The 26,684-nt window shown below is 41.2% G+C and overlaps 1 protein-coding gene across 1 annotated transcript in view; it reads right to left on the reverse strand.

Moving 5' to 3' along the window:
* The window catches only part of mmp24 (matrix metallopeptidase 24), an 80,530-nt gene that overhangs the window by 36,246 nt on the left and 17,600 nt on the right, over positions 1-26,684 (reverse strand). The window contains exons 2-4 of the mRNA XM_084741730.1: positions 12,590-12,738; positions 11,915-12,031; positions 922-1,021 (exon numbers count right to left, since the gene is read on the reverse strand). Of these exons, the coding sequence (XP_084597856.1) occupies positions 922-1,021; positions 11,915-12,031; positions 12,590-12,738 (366 nt within the window). The remainder of the gene's footprint in view (positions 1-921; positions 1,022-11,914; positions 12,032-12,589; positions 12,739-26,684) is intronic.

Below are 26,684 nucleotides of genomic sequence, written 5' to 3' on the forward strand. Positions count from 1 at the left end.
AAGAGAAATAAATCTGTATCAATATATCTCAAAATACTGTGAATACAGCCAGGATGGTTTATAGAGTGAAACATGATTCATATTTTAAAGGAGAACAATACTGAAGGTTTGAGGGAAGAACAAAAGCTGCCAGAACAAACATCCTGTCATGAGTAAAGAAACATCTGAAACTCTGCAAGCAACTTGGTCGACTTTACTCTCTGTCTGAGGCTGTGGCGACTCAGTTAAAGCTAACGTGAAGATTGTAATATCATGTGAAACTAGACGACCTGAAGCATTCATTAGTGTCAATCATGTCATGTCAGCTTTTTGAGAAGGGGGGAACATAATGCTCCAAAGGCTAAATTTTGGCGATGGAAAACATTTTTAAGAGTTTCCTTTGACCGCTTACCTCAAGATAAATATAATCTCATGCAGCTTTAGGCAAAAACCATGTAGTCTTTTGTACACTGTATAAATCTGTCATGATGTGCTTGAATATTTCTGCAGACGAGGATCCCTGAACAGTTTTGAAATTGCATAAATTGGACTAGAAAGCTTTGACTCTTGTGGATTTAACGAGCCCAAATGACTCTTCCTGAGCACCGCCCCCGTTTGCTTTGTGCACCAATAACAGCTGAGAAGGTCTGGTGCACAGCTGAACCTCGGCCAAACTTTGAAGATAGTTAGATTTTACTGTGGGACCAGAAAAGACAACGTTTCTAAGCGTTCACTAGTCCCGCATAGCCAGACGTCTCTCCACAGCGCTGGAGAAAAGTTTCACAGTTTATCACAGATTTATAAAACATAGTGCATTTAGCTTTCAGACGATGTTCATCACCTCTATGTGACATATATTTTTAACCTGCTTTATCCACCTAAAGATCTTCTGTCCCCACTAAAAAGACAAAAAGGATCTATGGCATAAATAGTTTCACTGACCTGGAAGGAGAGCGGCGTGACAGTCTGCCACACGTTGAAGGCTTGTCTGATCGCTCTCTGCGTGTCCTTCTCGCCCACTTTAGGGGTGAAGTTAGATATGCTGCACGAAAGAAAAAATCTGAGCGTCAGTTACAACAACCATATGTGAACAAGACTGCAGGGGGCAGAAAGAATTTTCGAGGTGTGGGCCCAGTCCTCCATTGTAAAGTTCAGCCTGTTATCCTGAAAAGAAAAAGCCCACGCACTCTGGAGTCTGAGTTCACTGCCTGCCAAACGCCATTCACATTTTGCTCAATTTAACCGTTAGAAACGTCTACTCCTTCTAAAAGATTATTATTGATTTCTTACGACTCATAAACACTCACTCACTCGGCAAACATTCAGCTTTGATTTAAATTCTCATAAACATGAAACAGGCAGACTAAAACAGATGTTTTGGCCCAGAATGGAAATTTCAAAGGAGAACATGCTGGTGAGAGAGTTGTTGTCAGTGAAACAAGTATTTCAACTTTATCTCTGATGACATGTCATGGTCATTTTAAGATTTAATACAATAAATATGTTGTTATGTTGTTGTTGAGCTTAACACTTCATCATTTAGCTTAGCTGAATAACCACACAGGAACATAAACATAACACTGGGTCATAATAAGCCATCAGGGCTTGGTAAAGTTAGTCCGGTACTGTGTTGGTGCTACATAGACCAGTGTTTGACCCACTGATTTGAGTGTGTTGACTAATCAAACTATAATCCAATCTCTGTACGTTCAAAGTGAGAGCTGTGTCCGGGTTCTCCGTAGGCAGTTGGGCTCTCTCTCGGTGAGGGTTGGCCTCCGTCAGGCCTTATCACTAATTCTATTTGTGATATTCATGGACAGGATCTCAAGGCGTAGCCCTGAAAGGGAGGGGTTGCAGTTCGATGGGCTGAGGACTGCAAAGCTGCTTTTTGCAGATGATGTGATCCTGATGGCATCATCGTTCTGTGACCTCCAGCAGTCACTGGATTGGTTCACATCCAAGTGTGAAGGGTCCGGGATGAAGTTGAATGCTTCTTTGCATAGAAAGGTTGAGGTTGTTGAGGTGGTTCGGGCATCTCATAAGGATGCCACATGGCCACGTGTTCCAGGCATGTCCAGCTGGGAGGAGGGCATGGGGCGGACCGAGGACTAGGTGGAGGGATTATATATCCACCCTGGCCTGGGAACGGCTCGGGATCCCCCAGTCAGAGCTGGTTGATGTAGCCAAGGGGTTTGCCGGGGTTGATGTTACCTCCGTGAGCTGACTTTGGATAAGTGGTTGAAGATAGATGGATGGATGGATGGATTAATTAAATCTAAACTTTTATTTACTTTTTTGTAAAATTAATGGATTACTTCAGGTTTGGTCGTCAGAAATTGCAGCAGCAGCAGAGTTAAGCATTTTCTTCTCTGTAGGTTGATGCATGTGCAGCTATAAGAGACGAATGAGGCAGAAAGGTCATTAGAGAGTAATTGCGGGAGGAGGAGACGTGCCTTCCATGTCTATTCAGCTGTGAGAGACACTTTCATGTAGCATCCTTGAAAAAAAAACCTTTAAAACCTTTGGTGTCACTTTCCAACCGTGCCAGAGAGTACAAGGAGGTTGGGAGTGATGGAGGACAGATGGAGTGATTGTCAGCAGCAGAGAAGAAGGGATGGAAGAGAAAAGCCAGGACAAGAGAGCGAGATGAAGAAAACAGCGGAGGGATAAGACAGCAAACGAGTGGCTGAGTTCATTTCACACAATCTGTCTCTCGACAGGGGGCAAATGCTTTGTTCCCGACCAGAAAAATACATTATGGAAATAAATATCAGCACATTACACAGTTGCCATAATCCAACATTCACACATGAGCGCACAACAGCTTCCTGATGCGAATAAATAAGTCCATCTGGCAAAGAAATAGAAATGTTTTTTTATTTCACTTTCTGTAGTTTATGAGTAGTTGAGCTCTGTGGGAAAAGATCTGTTCTCGTTGTGGGCTGAAGATAAAAACGATGTGAATGACAGGATGATGCAGAACGAGTCTAAGAGCCTTTAAACACCTGAGAGTCCAAACCAGGGTTCATGTTTTTGCTGCACTGCAATGTTTGATTTGGTTAGTTTTGGTTCCACAATGCAGTTCTAGAAGAGCAATGAAGAACGACACATAACAGTCATCTGTTAGCTCAGCTGGTCGAGCGTTCGCCCCACGTACTGAGGCTGTAAGGTTAGGGTTCGGTCCTCTGCGACGGTCATCGGTTCAACTCCAACCTGTGGCCGTCAGTTATAAATTTGTGTCCCGAAGGCTGCAACGATTAATCAATTATTAATCACCAACTATTTTGATAATTGATTTACCAGTTTGAGTAAAGAGAAAAAAAATCAAAATTCTCTGATTTCTGATTTCAGCTTCTTAATTTATTCCCCCCTAACAGTACGCTAAATATATGTTGCTTGGCTTGATAAATAAGACATTTGATGGTGCCATCTTGGGCTTTGGAAAACACTGATCGACATTTCTCACCATTTTTAGGCATTTAAATATAAACAACTACTAATTGATTAATCGAGAAAATAATCTACCAATTAATTGACTATGAAAATAATCATTAGTTGCAGCCCTAGGCCGTATTTAGATGATCCATAGCACAGGGTCTAAAGTGCGAGGGCATTTAGGTCACGTCCAACTCCACTTTACTATCTAAATGGCACATAATGTGGGCACAAAGTGAGGCACAAGGCCCAAAAAGTGTGTATTTAGTCTATTGATTAATTGTAAGTGTGTTTTAGGCGTAATATGAATGAAACCAGAGCGTCATGTCCTGTTCAGGTGTCATTTCAATGATGGACTCAGTTGCAGCGATTCAGGTACTGCTGTTAACCCGCGGGTCGGGCAGGTGGAGTCATAAAAATTAACATTATGATTAATAATGGATGGGCTGCAGGTGGAAGGTGGAACATGAAGTAGGCTGAAGCGTCCCTCCCTGTCCTGACTGTGTGTGCGTGTGCTTTACGCCTGATCTGAGGCACAGAGGGATGACTGCTGTGACACTACAGCGCACATGGAGACCTTACTTCAGCAGGTTAATTATTGACAGCAGCCTCTCTGATCATTAAAGCACAAAATCAAAAACTGTAGCCATAAACAAACAGGCCAGAGGAGCCATGCCGTGCTGGGTGCTGCTTTGTGCCAAGCAGAAGATAGAGCCCTTTTGCTCCTCCTCGTGTTCGACCACGGCTCATTTTGTGTTGTTTCTCCTTTTTCTGATTCTGAGAACAGCACGTCAGAACTTCCCGTAATTTGTCAGAAAGTCAGAACCATCCAAAAAGGTATTTTTAAACTAGAAATGAACCAAACCATGGTTCAACTTCCATCCAATCATCCATCCATCTTCAACTGCTTATCCAAAGTCCGGTCGCGGATGTAACAGTTCCAGCAGGGGACCCCAGACTTCCCTTTTCCACGGCTACATTAACCAGCTCTGACTGAGGGATCCCGAGGCGTTCCCAGGCCAGGGTGGAGATATAGCTGGCCTCCTCCCAGCTGGACGTGGCTGGAACACCTCCTTATAGGGAGGAGACCAGGTAGCATCCTTATGAGATGCACAATCTGAACTAAACCTTTAGAACACCATTTTTCCCAAAGATGTTTGGTTAGTTTGGAGAGAGTGATATTTGGCTTATATACCACCAGTTTCCCATTTTCCCCCCAAATATAATGTACACTTAAACTGAGATGAATCTAAAATACATGTTGTTTAGCTTCCAACCCTGACACTCCTGCCGCTTCTCCAAACTGACCTGCATCTACTGTAGGTAATACTATAGGATGACCACGGATAAATACCTCAAACAACCACACTTAAAAAAGCACGAAGCATCCCTTTAACTATCACGATTATAAAAGAATATTAAGTAAGTTTAGGGTTAAAGGGAAATGCAACTAAATTTACACAATTCAGTTGTACTTTTCTTCTTTTATGGGCAGATTTCAGTTTGATGTTTGCTGTTTTTGGTCATGTGAAGACGTCAGAGTGACCGCAGATATAAAACATGACTTGAAATATAAAGAGGTTGTTGTAGAGTCAGAGAAATATATTCTGAGGACTGCTAGTGTGTTTGGACAGAGTCTGTGCTGCCTCAGCTAATCTCGAAGAGCCACTCTGACTTTCAGAGTTAAGCAAATTTAAGCCTTTTTACTCGACTTCTCTGACAGGCTGTTTGCTGCAGCGTCGTGCGTCAACCCTCTGTGTAAACAACTCGCTGTGAGTTACATAAAGCAGCTGAACTGTGAGGAGACAAATTAATTCAAGCTCATTTTGACAACATTAGATAATATTTTTGAGTGTCTTCTACAGCCATTTTTGGACGTGTTTGTGCAATTAATGGATGTTTAATCTTATTTTAAACATTAATTTGATGTTCTGTCTGTTTATATATATAATGTCTGTTCTCTGATGGTGGACACACGCAGGTTTGAGACCTCTGATTTTACATTTTTACTGCATTTCATATCCGTCTGCATCCAAATCCCTTTATAACATTTATTTATTAAGTCAACGTTCCACCCTAAAGCCCAGTGATGGTGGTGTGTGTGTGTGTGTGTGTGTGTGTGTGTGTGTGTGTGTGTGTGTGTGTGTGTGTGTGTGTGTGTCAGGCAGACAGCTAGGTAGCAGTTGTCTGATTTGAGTAAATGGTGTGGAACGTTATGGCAGTGAAGCTGGCCAAATGACCTGTGGCCAAAACACACAGATGGCGTACTGGGGATGAAAACTGGTGATAGCGGGCGGGTACGAGTGGACGAGTGTCTGACTTGAAGTAAAAATGATGTTTCATGATGCTCCTCCTGAACCACAGCAGTTCACTAAATAACACTTAACTGTAAAAAGTTGAGAAAACTCAAAATTTCAAGGTGATGGACTGCAACAGTCCAACTCAAACTCAAAAGTTGTAATAAAGTTTTACCAACTGCTAATCTTTTGTTGAGATAATTTACTTTTCTTCTTTAGATAAACTTAAACCTTTGAATTTTTGTAGCTCAAAACACTGTATTTAAAAAAAATATTGAGTAAATGAGGAGAGGAAAACAGAAAGTCTGCCTCTTATTTTTGTTTGTATCCATGATTTGATCTTATTTTGTTAATGCCCACTGATTTCTGGGATTCACAAGTGTTTTCTTACTTTTACTCTTGTCTTAGGTAAGAGAAAACTTCACAAGTGGTTGAGAGCAAGAAAAGAAAAGAAAAAAAAAAACATTCATAGTCCATGTTTGTCCAAAGCAAAGAAATTCAACTTTAAAACTTGCGGGTTGAGGGAACCATATTTTAAGTCCATATTTTTTTGCTGCCTTTTTTTTAAATACCATTTTAAATTCAATAATTTAGGGGTTTTAGACTGTTGTTTGGACAAAACAAGTAATTGGAGCCCACACACTGGCATATTCTACTAAATATAACTACTTAGTAACTAATATAACTATTAACATGTCAACATTTGCTCAGTGGCTCTCGAGACCGATGGGAATGTCATTAGTTTTACAGCTAAATCATAAATCAAAGTGTTGAACAAAATGTTACTAAAAGAAAGTTACATCCCAACTCATCACATAGCAACGTTTTGTCATCTCATACTGACAGACAAGGTACCGTTTAGCAGCTGTATTTATTTGCAAAGCCCCACCCTCCTTAGTTACTGTTGCTATACCGACCAAACTTTCCATCCCCTTACAGTGATAACGGTGGTAGATTTAACATAGAAACTGAAACACGAGGTCTGTGATTCCTTAGTAAACAAAAGCAGCTTCTCATTTCTAGCTGTTGACGGTGGATTTTGTTAGCTAAAATCACGACTCACAAGCAGATTTCATAAGTGTAGCTGGCTAATGTTAGCTAATGCTAACTCAACTTGAGTCAGCTGAGAAGTCTCCAGCTGTTTTAAAGTTTCCATCTGACACGTTTTCAAACAAGAACCCTGTGAAAGTGTTTCTGTAAAGTTAGCTAACAGCTGCGTACATGATATAACATTAATGCTAAAAGACTGAGGCTAAAGCTAGCTTACATCTCAGCAAACACTGGTCAGAAGGTGAAATACGGCAGAAATACAACATGTATCACTGACGTATCACCTGCATGTTAAAGTTGGTCCTTGATGTAGCACGGCACAATATTTAGAAGTATAGAATCAAGTTATTTGATTGCAAGTTGAAGAGATTTGGCGAGGACCAAAGTGGACTGACAGACAGACAGACAAACGTTAGCCTCCCTCGAGTCATGCTTCTAGCGAGACTAAAAATAGATGAAACAAACGTGATTCTTTGAGATTCCTACATTTACATCACACACAGCACCAACAGTCAGAACAGCTAAAGATGCAGATGTTGTCTTTTTGTTTCTGCCTCTCAGCCTCTTTCAACTCACTTTCAATCAAAAGTGCTTTGCTGGCAGGAAAGTTTCAGAACAACACAGCCGAAGCATCAACATCAAAGTCCGGCATCTTCATCTCTTCTTTATCCACTGCCTCCCTCGTCTTTTCCTCTCTGTTGTTTAAAATTCTCCTCCCTGTCCTCGGGCATCAGTGGAACTTTTCATTTAGAGAAACACAGTTGTTGCATAATCCTGCAGCTACGGCATCGAGCAGCGGGGGATAATTTACAGTTGCCAACAGCCCTAAAATTCCTCCAAATGTGTCTCTTTGCATTGCTGTCAGTGTCGTGTCAGCGCTCCGCTCCAGCTGCTCCAAAACTGCTGTTTCAGAGCAGAGAGGAAAATCATCCTGACTGAGCTCATCAATATCTTTAAATACCACTCATGTCTTTAATATCTGCACAAAGTGAGCAGACTGAAACACAAGCGGAGTGAACTTTAGCTCTCATTGTTTTAAAGTAGAATAAGAGATTTGATTTAGGGTGGAAATAAAACTGCTTCACAGGGAAAAATATGGTTAAGTGCAGTATTTCTGTGTTGTGCTCTCTCTCTGTAAAAACAGCAACATACTGAGCATACAGATGAAGCGGATTATGCAGCAGGAGTATTCTGAGATAAGTTTTATTGGACGTTTTATTACTTAAACTAACATTTAACAGCAAACATTCAAGCCTACAGGAGGTTATAATAAAGTTTCCATGAAACAGGTGGCAAGCATGACTTTTTTGTATTTCTCCTTTTTGCACAGAGATTTATTTATTTAAAGTAACCATATTATACCATATACACGTCCTCTACCAAAACCATTCTAACTGTTGGATAAATCGACTGCAAAACAAGTAATGTTGGCATGTAACACTTAATTATTAATGCTTCAGTTAGTCCTCCAAGAAAATGACCTTGTTACTCTCAAATCAAATTATCATGTTAAATGTCACGATTGTATAAAATTTGTTCAATGCATCATAATCACCTCTTACTGACGTCCCTGCTCTCACCTGCTTATTGTTTAATGCCTTTCACTGATGAGCTCACTGTGCTGTTGCCACCTGGTGTTGGCCAAGTGAAAAGACGGGGGTGGATATCGTCGGTCAAAACAAAACTATCTACTTTAACACCAAACTGTGGAGCCAATGTTTCAAGCCTAGTTAGTTTATGTGTTATGAACTTTTGGGTGGATTGTACCAAGGCTGCAGCACCAGAACTACTTTCTTTTTACGACAAAAAAAAGTAGTTCCTACCTGAAACTGCTCACAACACTTATCTTGAGTAACCAGGTCATAATTTTTGGAAAGAGACACAGGTTTCGAATCTTTCAGATGTTTTTTGGTGCTTTTAGCACCACAATCCAAGTGCCATTTAGTCCCGTTATACTGGAGAGAAGGCAGACATCTCTACAGCTGATATCTCCAAAACTCTGTGACTCAAACCAAAAAATCTACATGGATAAACAGAAGTTTACAAGGAACACACTGCTAACTCTTGCAGACGCCACTTAAGTTAGAGGAAAAACCAGAAGTGTAAACAAATGAAAGTTATCACGCCGCCTGTTCAACCTGCTTCATGCTGGAACAAAACATTTCCAGAGAACATTAATCTGTATATGAAATAATGTAATCCATGCAGCATTATGTCTCCTTCAATGCAAATTAGCTACATATGAGTGTAATTCACAGGAGACGCTGTAGAGATGGTTTGGCGCCTGAGAAGAAGAAGAATTAAGTTAAAAATGATTGGAGTGATGCAGCTGAACAGTGGCAGCAGGCTGAAGAGAACACGGAGCGGTTCTGCAGGAACGTGACAGCTGATAGCAGCTGAAAAGAGAACCGAGCAGCAGACGCACACATACAGTAAGAGGTAACCGGAGAGGACTGTGATCTCACACTGTGGGTTTTATGTAACGCTGGAGAGTGGGTAGCTGTAATGCAGGAGAGCTGCGATGCCTTCAGTGTCTCGTGGGAGTGGCGTAATTTACATTAGACCTATAAAGCTCTGAGTAGGGTGGTGGTGGTGGTGGAGGAAAAGAGACAGGATGGAAGGAGGAGTGAGAGGAAGAGGGAGGGTGAAACAGGTCTTCATCATGGCGGTTCAAACAGCAACAGTCATCAGAAACTCACAGGAGGCTACGACAAGAAACGGCGTGTGATAAATAAACCAAAAACTAAAGAAAAGGAGGAGACAGAGAGAAAAAGACAAGGAAAAAGACATTTTAGTAAAAGGAAGGAGGCAGACTTGATAGAGAGAAAGAAGATGAGAGTGAGACAGATATTTAATACCTAAATTAAAGGACTTTACATTTTCACCTTTTTCTGACATTTCATGGACCACAAAACTAATCAATTGAGAAAATGATTGACGAAAACATAATCAATGATGTAAATAAATATTAGTTGCAGCCCTAAAATCACTCTCATGGATTACAAACCAGAAAGTTCCAGGTACGCAGCATTCAAAAGGAAGGATGACTTCAGATTCCCGGAACAGTGATGTCATTTTTATGTGTATTTAGTCAGGTGAGTGAAGGAACGTTGTGGGATTTACATCAATCAGTCTCCTAAAGTCGCAACCTGACAGCGTGCATGTGCATGTGAACACACTGAGGATCTACAGTGAAGATTCAGGCTACAAACGTGGAGGAAATAACATTTTTTAGTCAACTTGGCATGTCAAAGCTCGCCAAACTGGTCACCATTCACTTCCATTGTTTGGGAGATTCTGCAGCACCGTTTTCCTATTAAACTCCAGCAGTGTTTTGTGGACTAAAAAACTAAACCCGACCTTCAACCAGCATGACAGTGAGTAGATAATGACTCAATGACAAATAATTAGTACAGAAAATTACTCATTTTACTTTTATACAGCCTCATAAAACAGGTACAGACAACACTCACGCCACATCATGATATGAAGATATCAGAAATCTAAGATGATAACTACTGTCATATCACAATATAATATAATATTGATATGTTGTCCAGCTGCAGTTGAAACAGCCTGTAGTTCTTCCTGAACACCGACAACATCACTGTGACATCACTGTGACATCACTGGATGCAGGAAACAACAGATTTTGCAGCAGAAGAACCCAACTTTCTCTGTCAACATCGCAGCACAAAAGAATTTACTGCTTCGATTCACATTTACCATCAAATCTGACTGGACAGTCACATGAAAAGCGGTGAATTGTCCCTTTAAGTTTTGGTTACTTTTAATGATAAAAAGCCCAAATACACTGAGCATTGTTTCTATTTGATTCATGACACTGAAGCTTATTTTGGGTTTGAGGATGGGGGTGGGGGTGGATAAAGTGGGCAGAAGCAACAATGGGATCTGGGATGTGTTCAATATCTCGTGGGACGTCTCTAATCTGCATTAGACCTATTTTACATGGCTGAGCTGCCGGCTGGATTGTCACATCACGCAGCAAGCAGAGGGTTTTACTGTATGTACGGAGACAGTAGAAGACAATAGAATCAGGTGGAACGAGAGGAGGAGTGAGGAGAAAGACGGAGAGACGAGTGGGTGGATGTAATGCAGGGATACGAGATGCATCCAGGGTCCCGTGGGACGGAGCTAATTTACATTAGGCCTCGCCAAGTTCAGACTGCGAGAGAGCGAGGGAAAGAGAGCGAGAGGAAGAAGGAGACAAACAATCAGGGAGAGACGGGAGGAAGAGGAGGAGGAGGAAGAGGAGGAGGAAGAAGGAAGGAGACAAACAATCAGGGAGAGACGGGAGGAAGAGGAGGAGGAAGAAGGAAGGAGACAAACAATCAGGGACAGATGGGAGGAGGAAGAGAAAGGAGGAAGGGGGAAGGAGACAAGCAATCAGGGAGAAAAGGAAGAAAGAAGAGGAGGAGGAGGAAGGAGGAAGAAAAACAACAAAAACAAAGACAAAAGAAGAAATGACAGGAAATGGGAAGAAAGGAAGGTTCCAAAACGGTTCATCCAGAACCATTTGCTTCTGAAGAACCCTTTTGTGAAGAAAGGGTCCTTAGTAAGACTAAGGGTTCCATTAAGAACCCTTTACATCCAAAGAACCCTTTATCAAAGAAATAGTTCTATAAGGATTGCTGAAAGGGGTCTTTGTACCATAAAAGAACTTCCCTGAGTGGGAATATATAGAAAGGTTCTTAGGAGAAGCCCCTGTGTAGCTTCTAGATAAAACCCTGGGAATATAAAAAGGTTCTCAGGAGAACTCTCAGGGTGGGTTCCACACGAAACCCTTGGAATATAAAAAGGTTTTTGGTTGTACTGCTTCATGGGTTCTTGTTAGCACTCTTAGAAGGTGGAAAGGTTTCCGGATAGAACCCCCAGAGAAGGTTCTGGGTGGTACCATTACACCGTAGAAGAGTCTCCCCCCTGAAGAACCTCTCATAGGAAGTTCTGGATGAAACAATTCACAGGTGGTTCTATAGTAGGTATAATCCTTTAGGCTGGATTCTAGGTAGAACTTTCAGAAAGGGTTCAAAGTAAAATCTTTATAAAAAAAAAGGTCCTACCAGGAACCAAAAAGGGTTCTCCTATGAAGGGTTCTCCATTATTTCTAAGGGTTTATGTATGTATGTAAATACCTGTAGGAGATCTTTCTCTCTCTCCACTTCTGTCCCGTCAGAGCGTAGCGTTTATTCCTCTGCCGGCGGCTGGTGTGAGGATGATCTGGGACGCCGCAGCGAGGTCTCCTCATCCACCTGAACACAGCACCACATTTACATCACGCCATCTTTCTAAAGACACAATCCAGGTTAAAGCAGGATCATCTGATCCAGCGGTTAGTCATTCTGATATATAAATGACGACATATTAACACGAAGCCTTGTGCATCATGTGAGCTGGCTGACCTACAAAATCACTGTGTAGCACATATCAATAACGCAGGAGAAGTTAGCTACATATTACTGAAACATATTGGTCAGTTATCTGAATTATTAACCTCAGAAACCAGTGGACGTGCAGAGGGTGATGCTAACGCAGCTAACTTTAGCCACGCTGTTGACTTGTGTTTGATATCTGTGATACAGCAACTATGACGCAAGACAAATTTCAGACTGGGGAGTCCCTGCTCCGACTCTGACTCCTGATGTTAACTGTTGGTCTCCCGTGTGAAGGTGCTGTGTTCTCACAATCACAGGTTCTGCTGGATGTCTGGAACAATTTCACCTGCATTATAATGACTGTGTTGGTATCTAAATTCAGTGAAAGGCTTAACTTTGGTTTGTTCAAACGCACACACGCTGTCAGTGACTCACTCTATGGTCGTCTCGTCCAGTATTCCCGTCACAGGGATGCCGTAGAAGCGCTGCATGGCGGCCACGGCGGACTGCATGGCTTTCTCCTGCCGCAGGTCTGACGTTCGGACGTCGTGAGGCAGCAGGTAACCGTAGTTCTTCAGCCACGTCTGAGAGATAAAAAGAACAGAAGATGTTGGTTATTGGTTATAATCCATTACAACATCAGCTGATTTTACATTCTTAGTTCTCATGTCAGATCTAGAAACCAGAAAACCTTCTTCCTATCGCAGCAGAAATCAGCTCAGCTGCCTCCCTCCTGATGTCTTGTCATTCTGCTCTTGTTTCCGACTTTATATACAGTCGGCAGCAGAATTCTCCTCGTGGTAAAGTGGTGAAAGTGATGAGAAATCTTATTTTCCAGCAGCTGCAGCAGCAGCAGTTGTGACACACAGCTCATGGAGGATATTAAGGTAATTTATAACTGACCAGTTTCACATAAAACTGAACAAAACTGCAAGACTTTCTTGACTTGTAAAATGATCTTAAACATAAACATCATATGTGGAGCACAAGCAAGGGGAGGGACCTCAAATTCTCTCTAGACTCCTTTTTTGTTGGTAAAAAATATGACTTTTTTTGTGGGTGGAGCTTCGTTGGAAGAAGAAAAATGACAAATAAATGACAAAAAACTGAATATCTTTAAATTGTGGACAAAACAAGACATTTGAGGACGTCATCTTGGACTGATTTTCTGACATCTGACAGAGCAAACTATCAATTGATTAATCAAGAAAACAATTAATTGACTATGAAAATAACTGTTAGTTGCAGCCATAAAAAACAAAAAAGTTCAAAATGCTGCCCATAAAACAAAAATAATAAATAAATAAAAACTAAAAACAATGTGCATTATGTCATATATGCATATCCAATATCAGCCCTGCGATGCATCACTCGCTCTATAAAATAAGTGTAAGAATATTCCTTTCTTGACATTTTGTGAGTTTACTTTATTTATTGGATGGAACAAACTCGGGGCTTTCATATCGCACAATCCTCGTGGAGTTTCTCTTTGATGTGGCAAAGCAGAACAAGAGACAGGAGGGAAAAGGGCGGGGTGGACGAACTGAGAGAGGATAAAAACAGACTCGGTCCGGGGAAAAGAGAGAGGACGGACACAGAGAGATGTATGGAATCTGTCTGAGAGAAACTGAGAGAGAAGAGATGAAAGGACGAGGAAAGAGCAAATCCTCCTGAAAGTTTCACAGAAAATTTGATTCACGCTGATCCAAAATCGATGCTCAGTCCACAACTTTCCTCGGATGAGTCTTATTATGTCGTATTTTTCACTTTGCAGCGCGCCTGTCTCTTTAATATGACATAACACAATCCCACAACCCTCCTGAGAGAGACGGGCAGAGGGAAAAGAAGAAGGGAGAGGAGGTAAATGAAGAGGAGGGGAGATGGAAAGAAAAAGAGGGAGACAGAAGGGAGCTGAAAGGAGGGTGAGGAGAGATAACGAGGGGGAGGTTGAGTCCTTCTCCACAGTAGGTCATTAATATTTCAGAGTGTATGTCAGCCTCTCCCAGCCGGTCCCAGGCCAACAACCAGCTCTCAGCTACAGTACGAACGTCTGCCTAACCACCATGACGGACGCAGGGAGGTTACCGACGCTGAGGGATTCAGTCTGTCGTTTCCCCCCGGAGAGACAAATATTCCCCGTCTGAACGCGGCCGACCTCCAACAGCAACACGCTCACAACAAAACCTCTCAGACGCTTTCACACGAGAGGACAAAAATCCCTCATTTCATTCTGAAATATAAAGAAGACACGACTCAAAGACAAGAATATAAAAAAGACACAATCACTAAAAATAAAAATGTGGGTTAAGTCTGCCAACAAAATTCGATACTAAGGAAGAATCCATTTGTGTTTACTTTTGCTAAAACATCTACAGAGCTCTGAGATTATTCCCAAATGAATATACCAACAGTCAGTTCAAATTTTAACTACCATGATCTGACAACTCTGTGATTAAAGCAACATCCAAGCCACGCCGAAGTCTATTAAAACGGTCTAAAACCAGGCGGGTTGGAGCTGCGAATCTGACAAGGTAACATGCAAGTTCATGTTCACAGAGGCTGCACGAGTAATCGAAATTTTATCAAAATCACAGCATGGCTTTCTGCAATTTTCAAATCGCAGGAGGTGCAATATATGTTAAAGTCAAAACGTGTGTCAAAAATCACACATCAGATCCTACAGACTTAAAAAACATCTTCATTTGACAAAGATTCCTGCAAAAAAAAAAACCTCACACATGGTCATGTTAACACGTTTTTCAATCAAAATAAGAATAATTATGTTACAGCGATCATTACCTCTAATTTACAAATTTACAAATTGGCGACACTCCCTGTGGGCGCTCAACCTTTTCAGTTCACAACAACACAGCTGATCCAAGCTGCATTACTGTAACTTGAATTATTTGTATTTATTGGTATTTGACATCATCTGTAGGATAAACTGAACGGACTAATTGACACGTTTGTTCTCCTGCAGGTAGCCGCTGCAAAAACAAAAAGATCTGTGATTAAAGCTATTTGAGTGCTGCTCTCTAAATCCAGTATTTAACGAATTTATTTAGATTGCGATGCTAATCTGCTTTTAATCCAAAGTGTAAATGTGAACACAATGTGCCACATGGTCGGTGAGCCCAGAGGAAACTGACTGCTCACAATCCAATTAAAAACTCCTGAATCTGTGGTGATGACAGCACTGTTCTACAACAAAACATCTCAATCTGATCCTGTAATTGAATTCTGTTCCACAATAATAAAAAACAGAGCTCCAGGCGAGAATCAACAGGACAGTTTCACTGGAACTGTCGAGATACAAGAGCTCCATTTGAAAAAGATGAAAATAATGATTTCACAGTTTAATCTTCATAAATAAACCAGACGGTGCCTGTCGTCTAAACAAGAGTTGAGATTTCATCATGCAATAAATTAATTATCCCCATCTCATGTTTGCGGGTTTTTCACTTAATACAACAAGTTATTTAATAAGAACTGATGTCACAATGTTTCTAGATACTTAAAGGGCTAGTTCAGATTATTTGAAGTGTTACAATAGATGGAGGTCGACACGGCCCCAGTTTGGAGGAGTAGCAGGAGTACCGGTGTAGGAAGCTAAGGAATGTCCTGCTGAAATCCAGTGAACACGAGGGTTGCAAACAGGGCTACAAAACTAATCACAATTGCAATAAAAGTGCAATATCAAAATCACAGACCCAGAACCAAATTGCAATTTTCTGAAAAAGGAAAAATGTATTAGAAAACATCATTATAATGAGATACTGTAGTGCTGTAGTGATGACCTGACCTAAAAATCTTTTGTTTGGTTCAGACCTCAATAAATATCACATCATCATGATTTAATGTTTTGTTTTTTTCAGTGAACAGGAAACTGCTGTTATACAAGCCATATGTCACTCTCTGCAAAACAACCGAACTCCATTGACAAAAACAGTAATTTTACCTCACAGAACACAGGAGTTGCTGGTCTACTGCTGCCTTCATCGGTTAGTTTGTCTGTGTTATTGCGTGTCTTTGATGAATCTGAACAAACCCTTGAAACCAAAGAAGTCACACAATAACACAAACAACCTAATCGATGAAGGCAGCAGTAGACCAGCAACTCGTGTTCTGTGAGGTAAAATTACTGTTTTTGTCAGTGGAGATTGGTTGGATACAATGGTTTTCCATCAGAGTAGTCTGTCTTACAGGAAGGTGAAGAGGTGAAAATATTCCTCCAGACTGGGGGCGTCAGCCACCATCTACTCTCAGTAACACACTGGCTGTGGATAAGAACCTCATACAACCCCGCTTCAAAAAACCCAAACTATCCCTTTAATATTTAATTTTGTTATTTCCTTCAACAACTGACAACAGAAAAGAGAACAACAACAGTTCTGACGGAGAACTGGGGCCTAAAGAAGCTCTGATCTATTTATTGTTCACACAAACACACACACACACACACACACACACACACACACACACACACACACACACACACACACACACACACACACACACACAGAGCACTCTCTGCAATGAAGTCTCTATGGACCCTGATACTGCATTAGTCAGTGTGTGTTTGTTCTGTATGTGTGTGTGCTCATGTGTATGTGTTGATGTGTATGTATACATGCAAATGTGTGTGAATGTGTGTGTGTGTGTGTGTGTGTGTGTGTGTGTGTGTGTCCCTGTGCTGACGAGTGGGCCAGCTGCTGCTGGCTCAGAGGAAACAGTCTGAATTAAATAATTCACCAGCCGCTATTATACAACAATTACTACAGTGCCATCAAAGCTCTGCACACACACACACACACACACACACACACACACACACACACACACACACACACACACACACACACACACACACACACACACACACACACGCACGCACGCACACAAGTTTCATACAACATGAGTACAGTAACATAAATCACAGGCCAGATTTAAACCAGTGATTTATGTTCCTGCAGCTGCATGTTTAATTAATATTCTTATCTGACTTGAACAAAATAGTTCCTCATTGCTGGTGGGCACAAACCACAGACACACACCTCTCAGTAACTGCCTCACGGACAAAAACCCTAAGAAACACAATTATACAAAGAGGACACACACACATACACACACACAGAGAGAGAGGCTGCTGCACACTCACAGCCTCCATACAAGTACCACTTTACTCAGAGGATGAGATTTTTCCGGCTCTGTAAGACAAAATGTCCAGATTACATCCTCAGGATGTTGACAGAAATGATCAAAAGCAATAATTCAATGTAGCTGCTGAGATTTATGGCTTCTAAAGATCAATTTCCATCCTGAAAACTGGAATTTTGAGACTTTCCTCACAATCGCAGGTCGAGCTGCAAGACAACGTCATGTCATGTCTTAAACAAAGAAAACAGCAGGTTTACACAGCAGCTTCTGTCAGTGCACATAATGCATGAACTCAGAACAGACAACAGTTCTCAGATTTGCCTTTTTCTTTGCTGTGATTTCATAGTTTTATGATATCTGTGATATGTGTTAATACATATCATTAATCCACGCTGTTCTTATACTTACTAGAGGCTAATGAAGGTTTGAAAAACAGTTTGTAGGTGAAACAAGTGTGCCAAACTTCACTTAAACAGAGTCAGGAGTCTGTTCACTGATGCACAGAGCAGATGAGGGAAAAACTGATATAATCTGATGTTCACTCATTCGCTCATAAACTTCACTTCCAGTGACGATGCAGTGTCAAACACCAACTATGTCACTGATTTTGGTGAAACTGGATTATATTTTATGTGAAAAAAAAAATCCAGCCTTCCAGCTGGTCTGCTTCAATTCTTTTTACGGATTTACTGAGTTTCCTGACGGACAGATAGCTTTACTTGTTGCTAATGTAACTAACTGCTGCTAACTGTAGCTGCCACTAGTTAGTTAGCTCAGTTAGCCGTGCAGCTAGCTGACTCTGCACGGATTGGACCGGAAGTTCAGAGCATTGAGGGAGTGTTGGTGTTTACACAGCTACAGCAGGAGCTACAGGGAGGGAACACTGGCAGGAAGTGGCCCATTCTCACTGTTCTCTTCTTGAAATCCTTTCTTTTCCAGAAAGGACGGGGAGCCACATGGATTTGTATGTTCGTTTTACAACCAACAGCAGCTTTACAACATTTTCCTGACTCTTCCATTATATGAAACCAGGAGTTTTCCCCCAGAAGTGGGCGTGGCCTCAACATACTGCCGATCTGTTGTATGGGGGCGCCAAATAACCCAAAATACCAAATCTTCTACTATTGCTTTAAAAGTTGAAACAGGCAACTTTTCAGCCCCCTGACATTTCCAGTTGGTATTCTCATTGTGCCATTCTGGCAAAAAAAAACCCTAGGTGTTGTGTTCAAATCTGTTTCCCTGTCAGCATGTGTTCACGCTCACCCTCATCTGACAGGCCTAACCACAGCCTACCCCTCAACCGTGGTTGTGTCTTGAAGAGAACCCCAAAGCCGTAACCACGTGTTTCTGTCTCTAAACCTCCCCAGAACTTTACCAGCGTTGGAACATTATTAACCATAATTAATTTGGCACAATGAAGAAAAACCAGACGGAGAAAGATCTCGCAAAAAAAATCTGAGTTCCCTTCTAGACATGACATTGACGCAACACCGGATCTCTTTCCATTTCCTCCCTTCCCTCCGTCAGAGTCGAGCTTTAACAACTTTAAAAAATAACAACGAAGAAGGAACATTGACATTGTCACATTTTATACTTAATATATTAAATTGAACAGGCTAAGTTATAATGATAATGTGCACTGCATAGTAATAACACAGTCTGAGTAACATTTTTGCTTTGCATCACCAGGGACTGGTGTCACGGTGACGTTAGACGAAGACATTCAGAGAAAAAGAGTGAATTTGTTCATTTATTTAATCTATAATGGAGACATCGTTTTTCCCAGAATTGCTCCCAGTGGCAGACAGATTTGCAAATTAAAATCGAGGCTTACGGGGAACTAATCTACACATGTCATTATTCCAGAGCCAATATTTACTTTATAATGATAAGTCCAAGGAAAAAAGTCCTCTGATCCCACTTTAACATACGTGGATAAATGTGCAGTGACTTTTTCTCCAAACAGAGACGTGTGTCAAAATGATCTCAGGGTTTTGGTTCAGTTTTCCTGCACAGTTACAAACAGTTCAGAAAAAAAAGAAAGAGGAATAACGATTACAAAACCATAAATATCCCAGCACATAAAAACACAGGAGGGTGCAACACAATAACAAAAGTGTTTTAATTTAAATATTTTAATGCTTCAAATCACATTTTACTTGCATGAAGGTTGTGAGTGTGCAGCGAATCCTGATGATTAAAGCTTCACTGTTGGAAACACTTTTAATATTTCTGCTTGTGGGGTGCAGCATTTGTTGTACCTGAGCTTCAGAAACCCCCCGCAGGCCTCTGAACAAAATATAAATCTGAAGAAAACAAAACACACGAAAAAAAAAAAAGAGCTGTTTGCTCAGTTTTTATGCTGCACGCTTGTATTTTGCTTTTGCTGACCCAACAAAATGGATTTGTGTGCTTATGAAGCAGAATATTGTTGTCATATCAGTTTGGAGCGAGCGGAGGAGGCAGGCAGGGGAAGAGTGTGTCTGCGTGTGTGAATTTTAACTAAACTTTTAATATTTAGTGAGTCTGAAGCAGCTTCAGAGAGTGTTTGAGGGTCAGTAGTCAGTTTTAGTTCAGCTGGCTGATCTGATGAAGTCTGATGTGTTTTTATGTAAAAACTCACTTTTAACTTTCAAATTGAAACATGAACAAAGACAAGAGATGAAGGCTGTACACTCTTAGACACAAAGGTGCTAACGAGAACCATAAAGGGTTCTTCAGCGACCCTTTTTGGTTCTTTCCACAACTTTTTCTAGAGGTTCCACTCAGAACTCTTCCAGACAGCTCTACCAAGAACCCAACATGAAGAGTTATACCTACAGTAGAACCATCTGTTAAAGGCTTTAGCCAGAACCCAACATCAGAGTTCCTATAGAGAACCCTTCTATGGTGTAATGGTTCCACCCAGAACCCGCATTTACATTTTCTGGACAGACAAACTCTCGTGGACGTGAGAAAAATGGCGGCTGTGTCGAGCCAGTCGATGTTAAAAATCATACAGAATGTCTCAGAGTGGACGGAGCGGCGCTCTGATGGTTGACTGGACAAAGTCCCTGACAGCCTGACTCCATACCGTCAGCAGAGGAAGCTTATTGGACGAGTGTCTGACTTCCTCTGGACACGTTTAGTCGTCATAAATCCATAAAAAGGATGATGTTGAATCAAATTGTAGATAAACTGATGAAGAGCTCTAATAAATGTTGCAGCTTTTGCATCCAGATTCACAATATTTTTTCCACCAATGACCAATAAAACCACACCATTACGGGTAAATTTGGTTACATTTTTTAAAATAAAATCATGTAAATCACCTCCTAAAAGCACCTGTAACATTCAGTCAGCCAAACTAGGGACGTCTCAAAACTACTTTTTCACGTCCGATACGGATATCGATACCAAAACCCTGAGTATCTGCCAATCCAATACCAATCCAAATTAAAAGTCTTTTTATCTTTCTGTTAATAACAGATTTGTATGAATGCACTTTTCTTCACCGGCCATCTGAAAGGCATCAAGTTCAAACTGAGAATCAAATATTCTGCTCCCATGAAGAAACACAGCATGACTCAGTTACAAAACTGCTTCTTTAGATTTAATCTTTTTTCTCACACAGAACTTTGAATAAAATTAAACTGAAATCTGTTACATAAAAGCATAAATTGCATTCAGCTGTAACTTTATTTTCTACTTTCGGCTGATATGATGACAGTGCTGTTTAATCAGGATTTTGTGTGATAGTTTAGGTTATTAGTTAGATTTATTTTGGCCAGTATCAGACTGATACTGACACTGAATACTGGATCAGCACATCTCTAAACCCAACAGTCTAAAGACCTGTTCACACCAGACTGGTTTGTGTTGCCTGGGAACCTCCAGTAATTTGTAATAATTGCAGATGTGGTCCTTGATTTTAATCCTGTGCTAATCTGCCATGTCTTTAATTTGTAAAGTAACAGCTCCACTGAAAATTACCTACAATACATGGCCAACAATCTCTGTGAATTCTGTGCGACCTTGCAATTTTGTCCAATCTCTGCAACTTTTCCGGATATTTGACCAATCATCGTAGTTTCCCGCAAGTTCCACCAATCAGAGCTATCGCTCGCACAAACGTCGTACATCTCAACGAACCGACTCACTGGTTTGTTTTATTGTTCACTTCTGGATTCATATTTTTGTTATTTTGTCACTTGTACTGTAAAGAACACGCTTGTCATCGTTATTGCTCTGTAGACTTTTATTTTACAGACTTTTTTTGTGTTTGAGCTCCAAAAGAGTCAAACATTAAATTTGAATTTCCAATACACCTGGCCACGCCCACTAAGGGGACAGGAAGTATATACCTTTTTTTGGAAGGTTTTTTGTTGTCTCCGCACCGTTTTTCTGCCTCAAAATGTACTGATTTAAAAAAAATACTTGCCCTTTATGAGGCCAAATGAAAACAAAATGTGCAGTGTGAGCTGATATTCTTCTCTCGCAGTGAAAAACTTGCAGCGCAGAGGTTTGTATCTGCAGTCGTGTTTTCTCTGCGTGAGTCTCGCTGCCAGCCTGTCTGTTTGCATCTGCGTCCACCTGCCTGTCTGTCCACCTGATTGGCTGTGTCTCTGTCTGTCTGTCTGTCTCTGAGCCCGTTTGGCTGTCCCTCTCCGATGCCTCAACCTGTGCGTCAGCCTGCCAGTGTGTCTCCTCCGTCTGTCTGCTGTGATAAAAATAGACCTTATCTCCCCCTGCTAAACTATTTACCATCTCTCAGCTGGAGTGCAGCGGGTGCACGCCGCCCGGCACTTCCTCCGTCCAAACTGTGAGTGTACGACCTGATAACTGGGCTGTTTATCAAACTCAATATTTCCTCTGACATCACTTTGTGAAAAGGTGTTGTGTTGGTTTCAGGCTTGATTGAGAAGACGTCGATAAAAACTGACCCAAAAGGAGAGAAAAATAAAACACTAAACACGACATGAGTGAACAGCTGTGGCCTTCAGGAAGCTGTAAATGTTTGCACATCCTAGTAATTCTGCAAGCATCCTATTGAAAAAGGAATTTATTTTTTCCCTAAATGAATTGCCTTTTCATGGAGCTAATCGTGCTTGAAAACTCATCAAACATGGCGGTCGTGGTGAAAATTTACATCTGATGTGGGTTTTGGCGAGCAGCCACCACGGCATTTTTTACCTACATGCACCAAAATTAGTGGGCATATATATCACACTCCGACATAAAAAAAGCCTCTTTGAGCTACAACCTAAACCCAACAGGAAGTCAGCCATTTTGAATTTAGTGGTCAGTTTTTGTCGATTTCCACATGTTGTATTTTAACAAACTCCTACAGAATTAATCAGACTTCAAAAGTCAGCATGAGCCATCAGTGTTGAACAGTGTCACCGTGGCGCGGTGTCAAATTTCGCTGTTTGTCCATGAAACAGGAAGTTGTTGTATCTTTATTGTAGATTAAATCTGCCCCAAACTTGACAAATGAGCCCCGGCCTGAAGGCATCTACGTGAGCCTCGACCTCAAAATCAGTGTGTGCAAACTAGACACATTTGCAATTAAAAAAAGTTGTTAAAAGCTCTAAAATACTGAAAATAATACTTTAAAACACAATGGCTTGTCAAACGGCGAGGTCGTGGCGTGACACCAAATTTCAATGTTTCACTATAGGAGAGTAAGTTCTTGTAACTTCAGTATATGTTGTCCAATACCTCCTAAAGTTCATAAGACATCACGGCCTGAAGACATCTACATGCCAATCAGGAGTCATACTCAGAGCGCCACCTACTGGCAACAGGAAGTAAGCCTCATGCATCAGTAAAGTCTGTCTGACAGCGAGGTAAAACACTGAAAATATTCTGAATATAGTGTACAATTAAACAGACATTGATTAAAACATATTTTGCTGCTGATCCAGTCCACTGCAGTACACTGTGTAGCTTCCTACACTGATACTCCAGCTTTAAAATGTTCCCAGTGAATAATGCTGAATTGCCCTTTGAACTGCAGTTAAGTGAAAGAATAAAGTAGCATGAAATGGAAATAGAGACATAGAGGTATCCGTAAATTGCACTTAAATACAGTTAAATTCCACCACTGTGAGAAACTACTGAGGTTAAGTCTCCATTTCTTCTGTCTGAGCAGGATAAAAAGTCCTCGGAGGGAGTTTTGTGAGAAGGAGGCAGCAGAAAAAGGAAAAGTGAATCACTCTGGACTCGGTGTCCTCTCTCGCTCCTTCCTGTTCTTGCAAACATCTCATACAATAATAAGATTCCACTGAAGAAATCAAAAGTCAACACAGTCGGCGGTGTTGAACAGCGAGTGATTAATGAATGAAATCACGGCTCGTCGTGGCTCCCAGAGAGCTAATGCTTGCTGGTGCGGTTTTATATTTGTTCGGGAAATGAAAAGGAGTCAGCATCGTTTTGTCAGGGAGGATTCCCTCGCCGCCGAAGGACGGGGACTGAAGAGGCAGATTTGTAGATGTTTGGTGATGAAATTCATTCCCACCATTTCTGCACTCGGCAGGAGGAGACGACGTAGAGACAAACCCTGACGTGATAAAACCGATCAGCTGGATTTAACTCTGGGTTGTCCTTCAGAGACATCGTGAGGTGAATACAGATTTAAGACAGAAATGAATGTGAATGAGCTTCAATAAAAACATGGATGAAGTCAATAAAGTGTTGACACTGACATAAACGTTTTTCTTGGGGATGGAGGAGCCACAGCCTTCACGACAGACAAAATGTTCTTAAAAAGTGCTTTTTATGTGCGATCCCATGACATCATCATACAGAAAAAAGTCTGCAGTGACATGAAGAACATAACAATTTAAATGAAACTATGATCTTTCACCAAACTTAACCAAAATGATGTGCTGCCTAAAACTAACCAACTGTACAAACATCTAATCACCAACGCTTACAGTACACACCCTCACACACACACACACACACACACACACACACACACACACACACACACACACACACACACACACACACACACACACACACACTCTCATCTCCAACCCTCTCTGTCTCCATCACGACAGCAACACAACAACAGGTCGTCACCGCCAGGGATGCATTTGTCACAAATGTTCAGAAAAGCCTTCTCTCACACACGTTCTCGTGCTCGCATGGCGCCGACTGTGATTGTTTCTCATCTGTCAGTTGAATGTGAGCGCCGCGGCTCAGGGGGCGTCTGAAGAGATTGTAAAAGCTCGACTGGTGGCCCGAGTTCTGGCTTCCTGGCGTCTTGCTCGGAGCAGCAGGAGGGAGCGGAGAGCTTTACCCGTCAGCTCGGAGCAGCTCTGTGGATGCTTTGATTTGATTTGATAAATATGAAAATACGTTAAATATATGGAGCGAAAGTGTTTTAGTGCTTTTCCATGTCCTCTTAAAAACACAGCCTCATTAAAAGATATTTCAGAGCTGCAGCTATACAGTTCTTTTCATCATCAACGTATCTACTTTAACTCAGCTAAAGCAGATTTCATATTTGAGACTAAAAGCTGAATTTGAGTATGAGACTGTAGGAATGCTGACCGTGACTGTAGTAACAGAGCACTAACGCAGTGAGGGTTACGGGTTCACCTCCCACTGGGGCAATCCAAGCTTCAAATGTATGCAGTCGTGCCGCCGTGAGGCACTTTGGATAAAAGCATCTGCCAAATGGCATATTGTCGCTGTCGGGTGAAGATCCCCTGTCTTCAAAATGTCAAACTTTTTTAGAAACCAAAAATAACAGCCCTGTTTTTAGCCTGATGACAATGCAGTTTGGAAGTTTCCCCCGTGGGTTTAAAGAGAGTTTTATGAAACTGAGGGTGAGCTTTTTTATGCTATTCAATTTAGCGTTTAATTATTTTAGCAAGTAAAATAAAATTTTCTGGTCCTAGCTTCAACAGTGTCAGTTAGTTTCTAGTTGTTCTCTGTTTTATGTGAATGTTATATTTGGATGATTTAAAAAACAAAACAAAACATTTGATGACATTAAGTTCCAGGAAATTGTGCTAGAATTTTTTTTTCTATTTTCGCACATCTAAAGGGGCAAGTCACCCCGAAATCAAAATACATATTTTGTTCCCCTGGTCTGCAGTAGGGCTGCACAGTTAATCGTAATTGGAATAAAATCGCAATATGGCCAAATGCAATATCCAAATCAGAACCAGAACCAAATCTATTTTAATGAGGTACTGTAGTGCTTCAGAGATCACCTGACCAGAACATCTTGTTCTCCAGATGAAAGAAAACATGTTTCTTTGGTTTCTTTGGTTCAGACCTCAATAAAAAAATCATACAACCACAATTATAATATATTTTTTTTCAGTGAGGATGCAAAAACGATAATTTCCACTGATTGCATCGCATATGACAATCATAATTTCATTCAAAATAATCGCAACATGACTTTTTTTAACCACATTGTGCAGCCCTTGCCTGTAGTGCTATTTGTCCATCTAGATAGTTTTGGTGTGAGTTTTGGAGTTTTATCGGCCATAGAGATGTCTGCCTTCTCTCCAGTATAATAGAACTAGATGGTACTCGGCCTGTGGTGCTCAAAGCACCAAAAAATACATTTTGGAAAGATTCAAAACCAGCATCTCTTTCCAAAAATCATGACCTGGTTACTCAAGATAATCCACAGACTTTATTCTGAGCAGTTTCATGAAGGAACTATTTTTTTTCTAGTAGAAAAGAAAGTAGTTCCAGTTGATTCAATATGCCAGCTGGTCCAGTTCCTGTTCACAAAAGCAAAACTTAAATGGTTGAGAAATTATAAAATGATGCACTGACCAATACATGACAGGCTTGTCTTGTCTTTTGTTACACACACACATGCACACACACACACACACGCACACACACACACACACACACGCACACACAGGTTTAGTGGTAATGTGAAACTCTTCTGAAGAACGCTCAGGTGGGACCAATGGGCTCATAGCTATGACCTCATGTCTGTGGTGTCATATAACACTCCACACACACACACACACACACACACACACACACACACACACACACACACACACACACACACACACACACACGCACACACAAAGGTCCCTGGCCACGTGCTGGAAGACACACGGATCAATGACTGCCAGGATATAGATGATGTAAGGCCACTGACAGAAAGAGGAGCAAAAAGAGAAGAATCTGACTGATATCTGACAGTTTTCTTGGCTGAGATACACTGGCAACATTAAAATTTCAGTACATTAATGATTTACAGACAGAGGAAGAATAAAGCTGCTACAGTCAGTCTATTACCTGCAATAGACGGAGGTCGACACGCCCCCAGTTTGGAGAAGCAGCAGGAGTACAGGTGTAGGAAGGTGAACTGTGTCCTGCTGTGGACAGGGTCAGCAGC

The sequence above is a fragment of the Lutjanus erythropterus genome, chromosome 2 (assembly GCF_056507025.1).
Source record: "Lutjanus erythropterus isolate fLutEry1 chromosome 2, fLutEry1.hap2, whole genome shotgun sequence".
In the NCBI taxonomy this organism is placed as follows: domain Eukaryota; kingdom Metazoa; phylum Chordata; class Actinopteri; order Lutjaniformes; family Lutjanidae; genus Lutjanus; species Lutjanus erythropterus.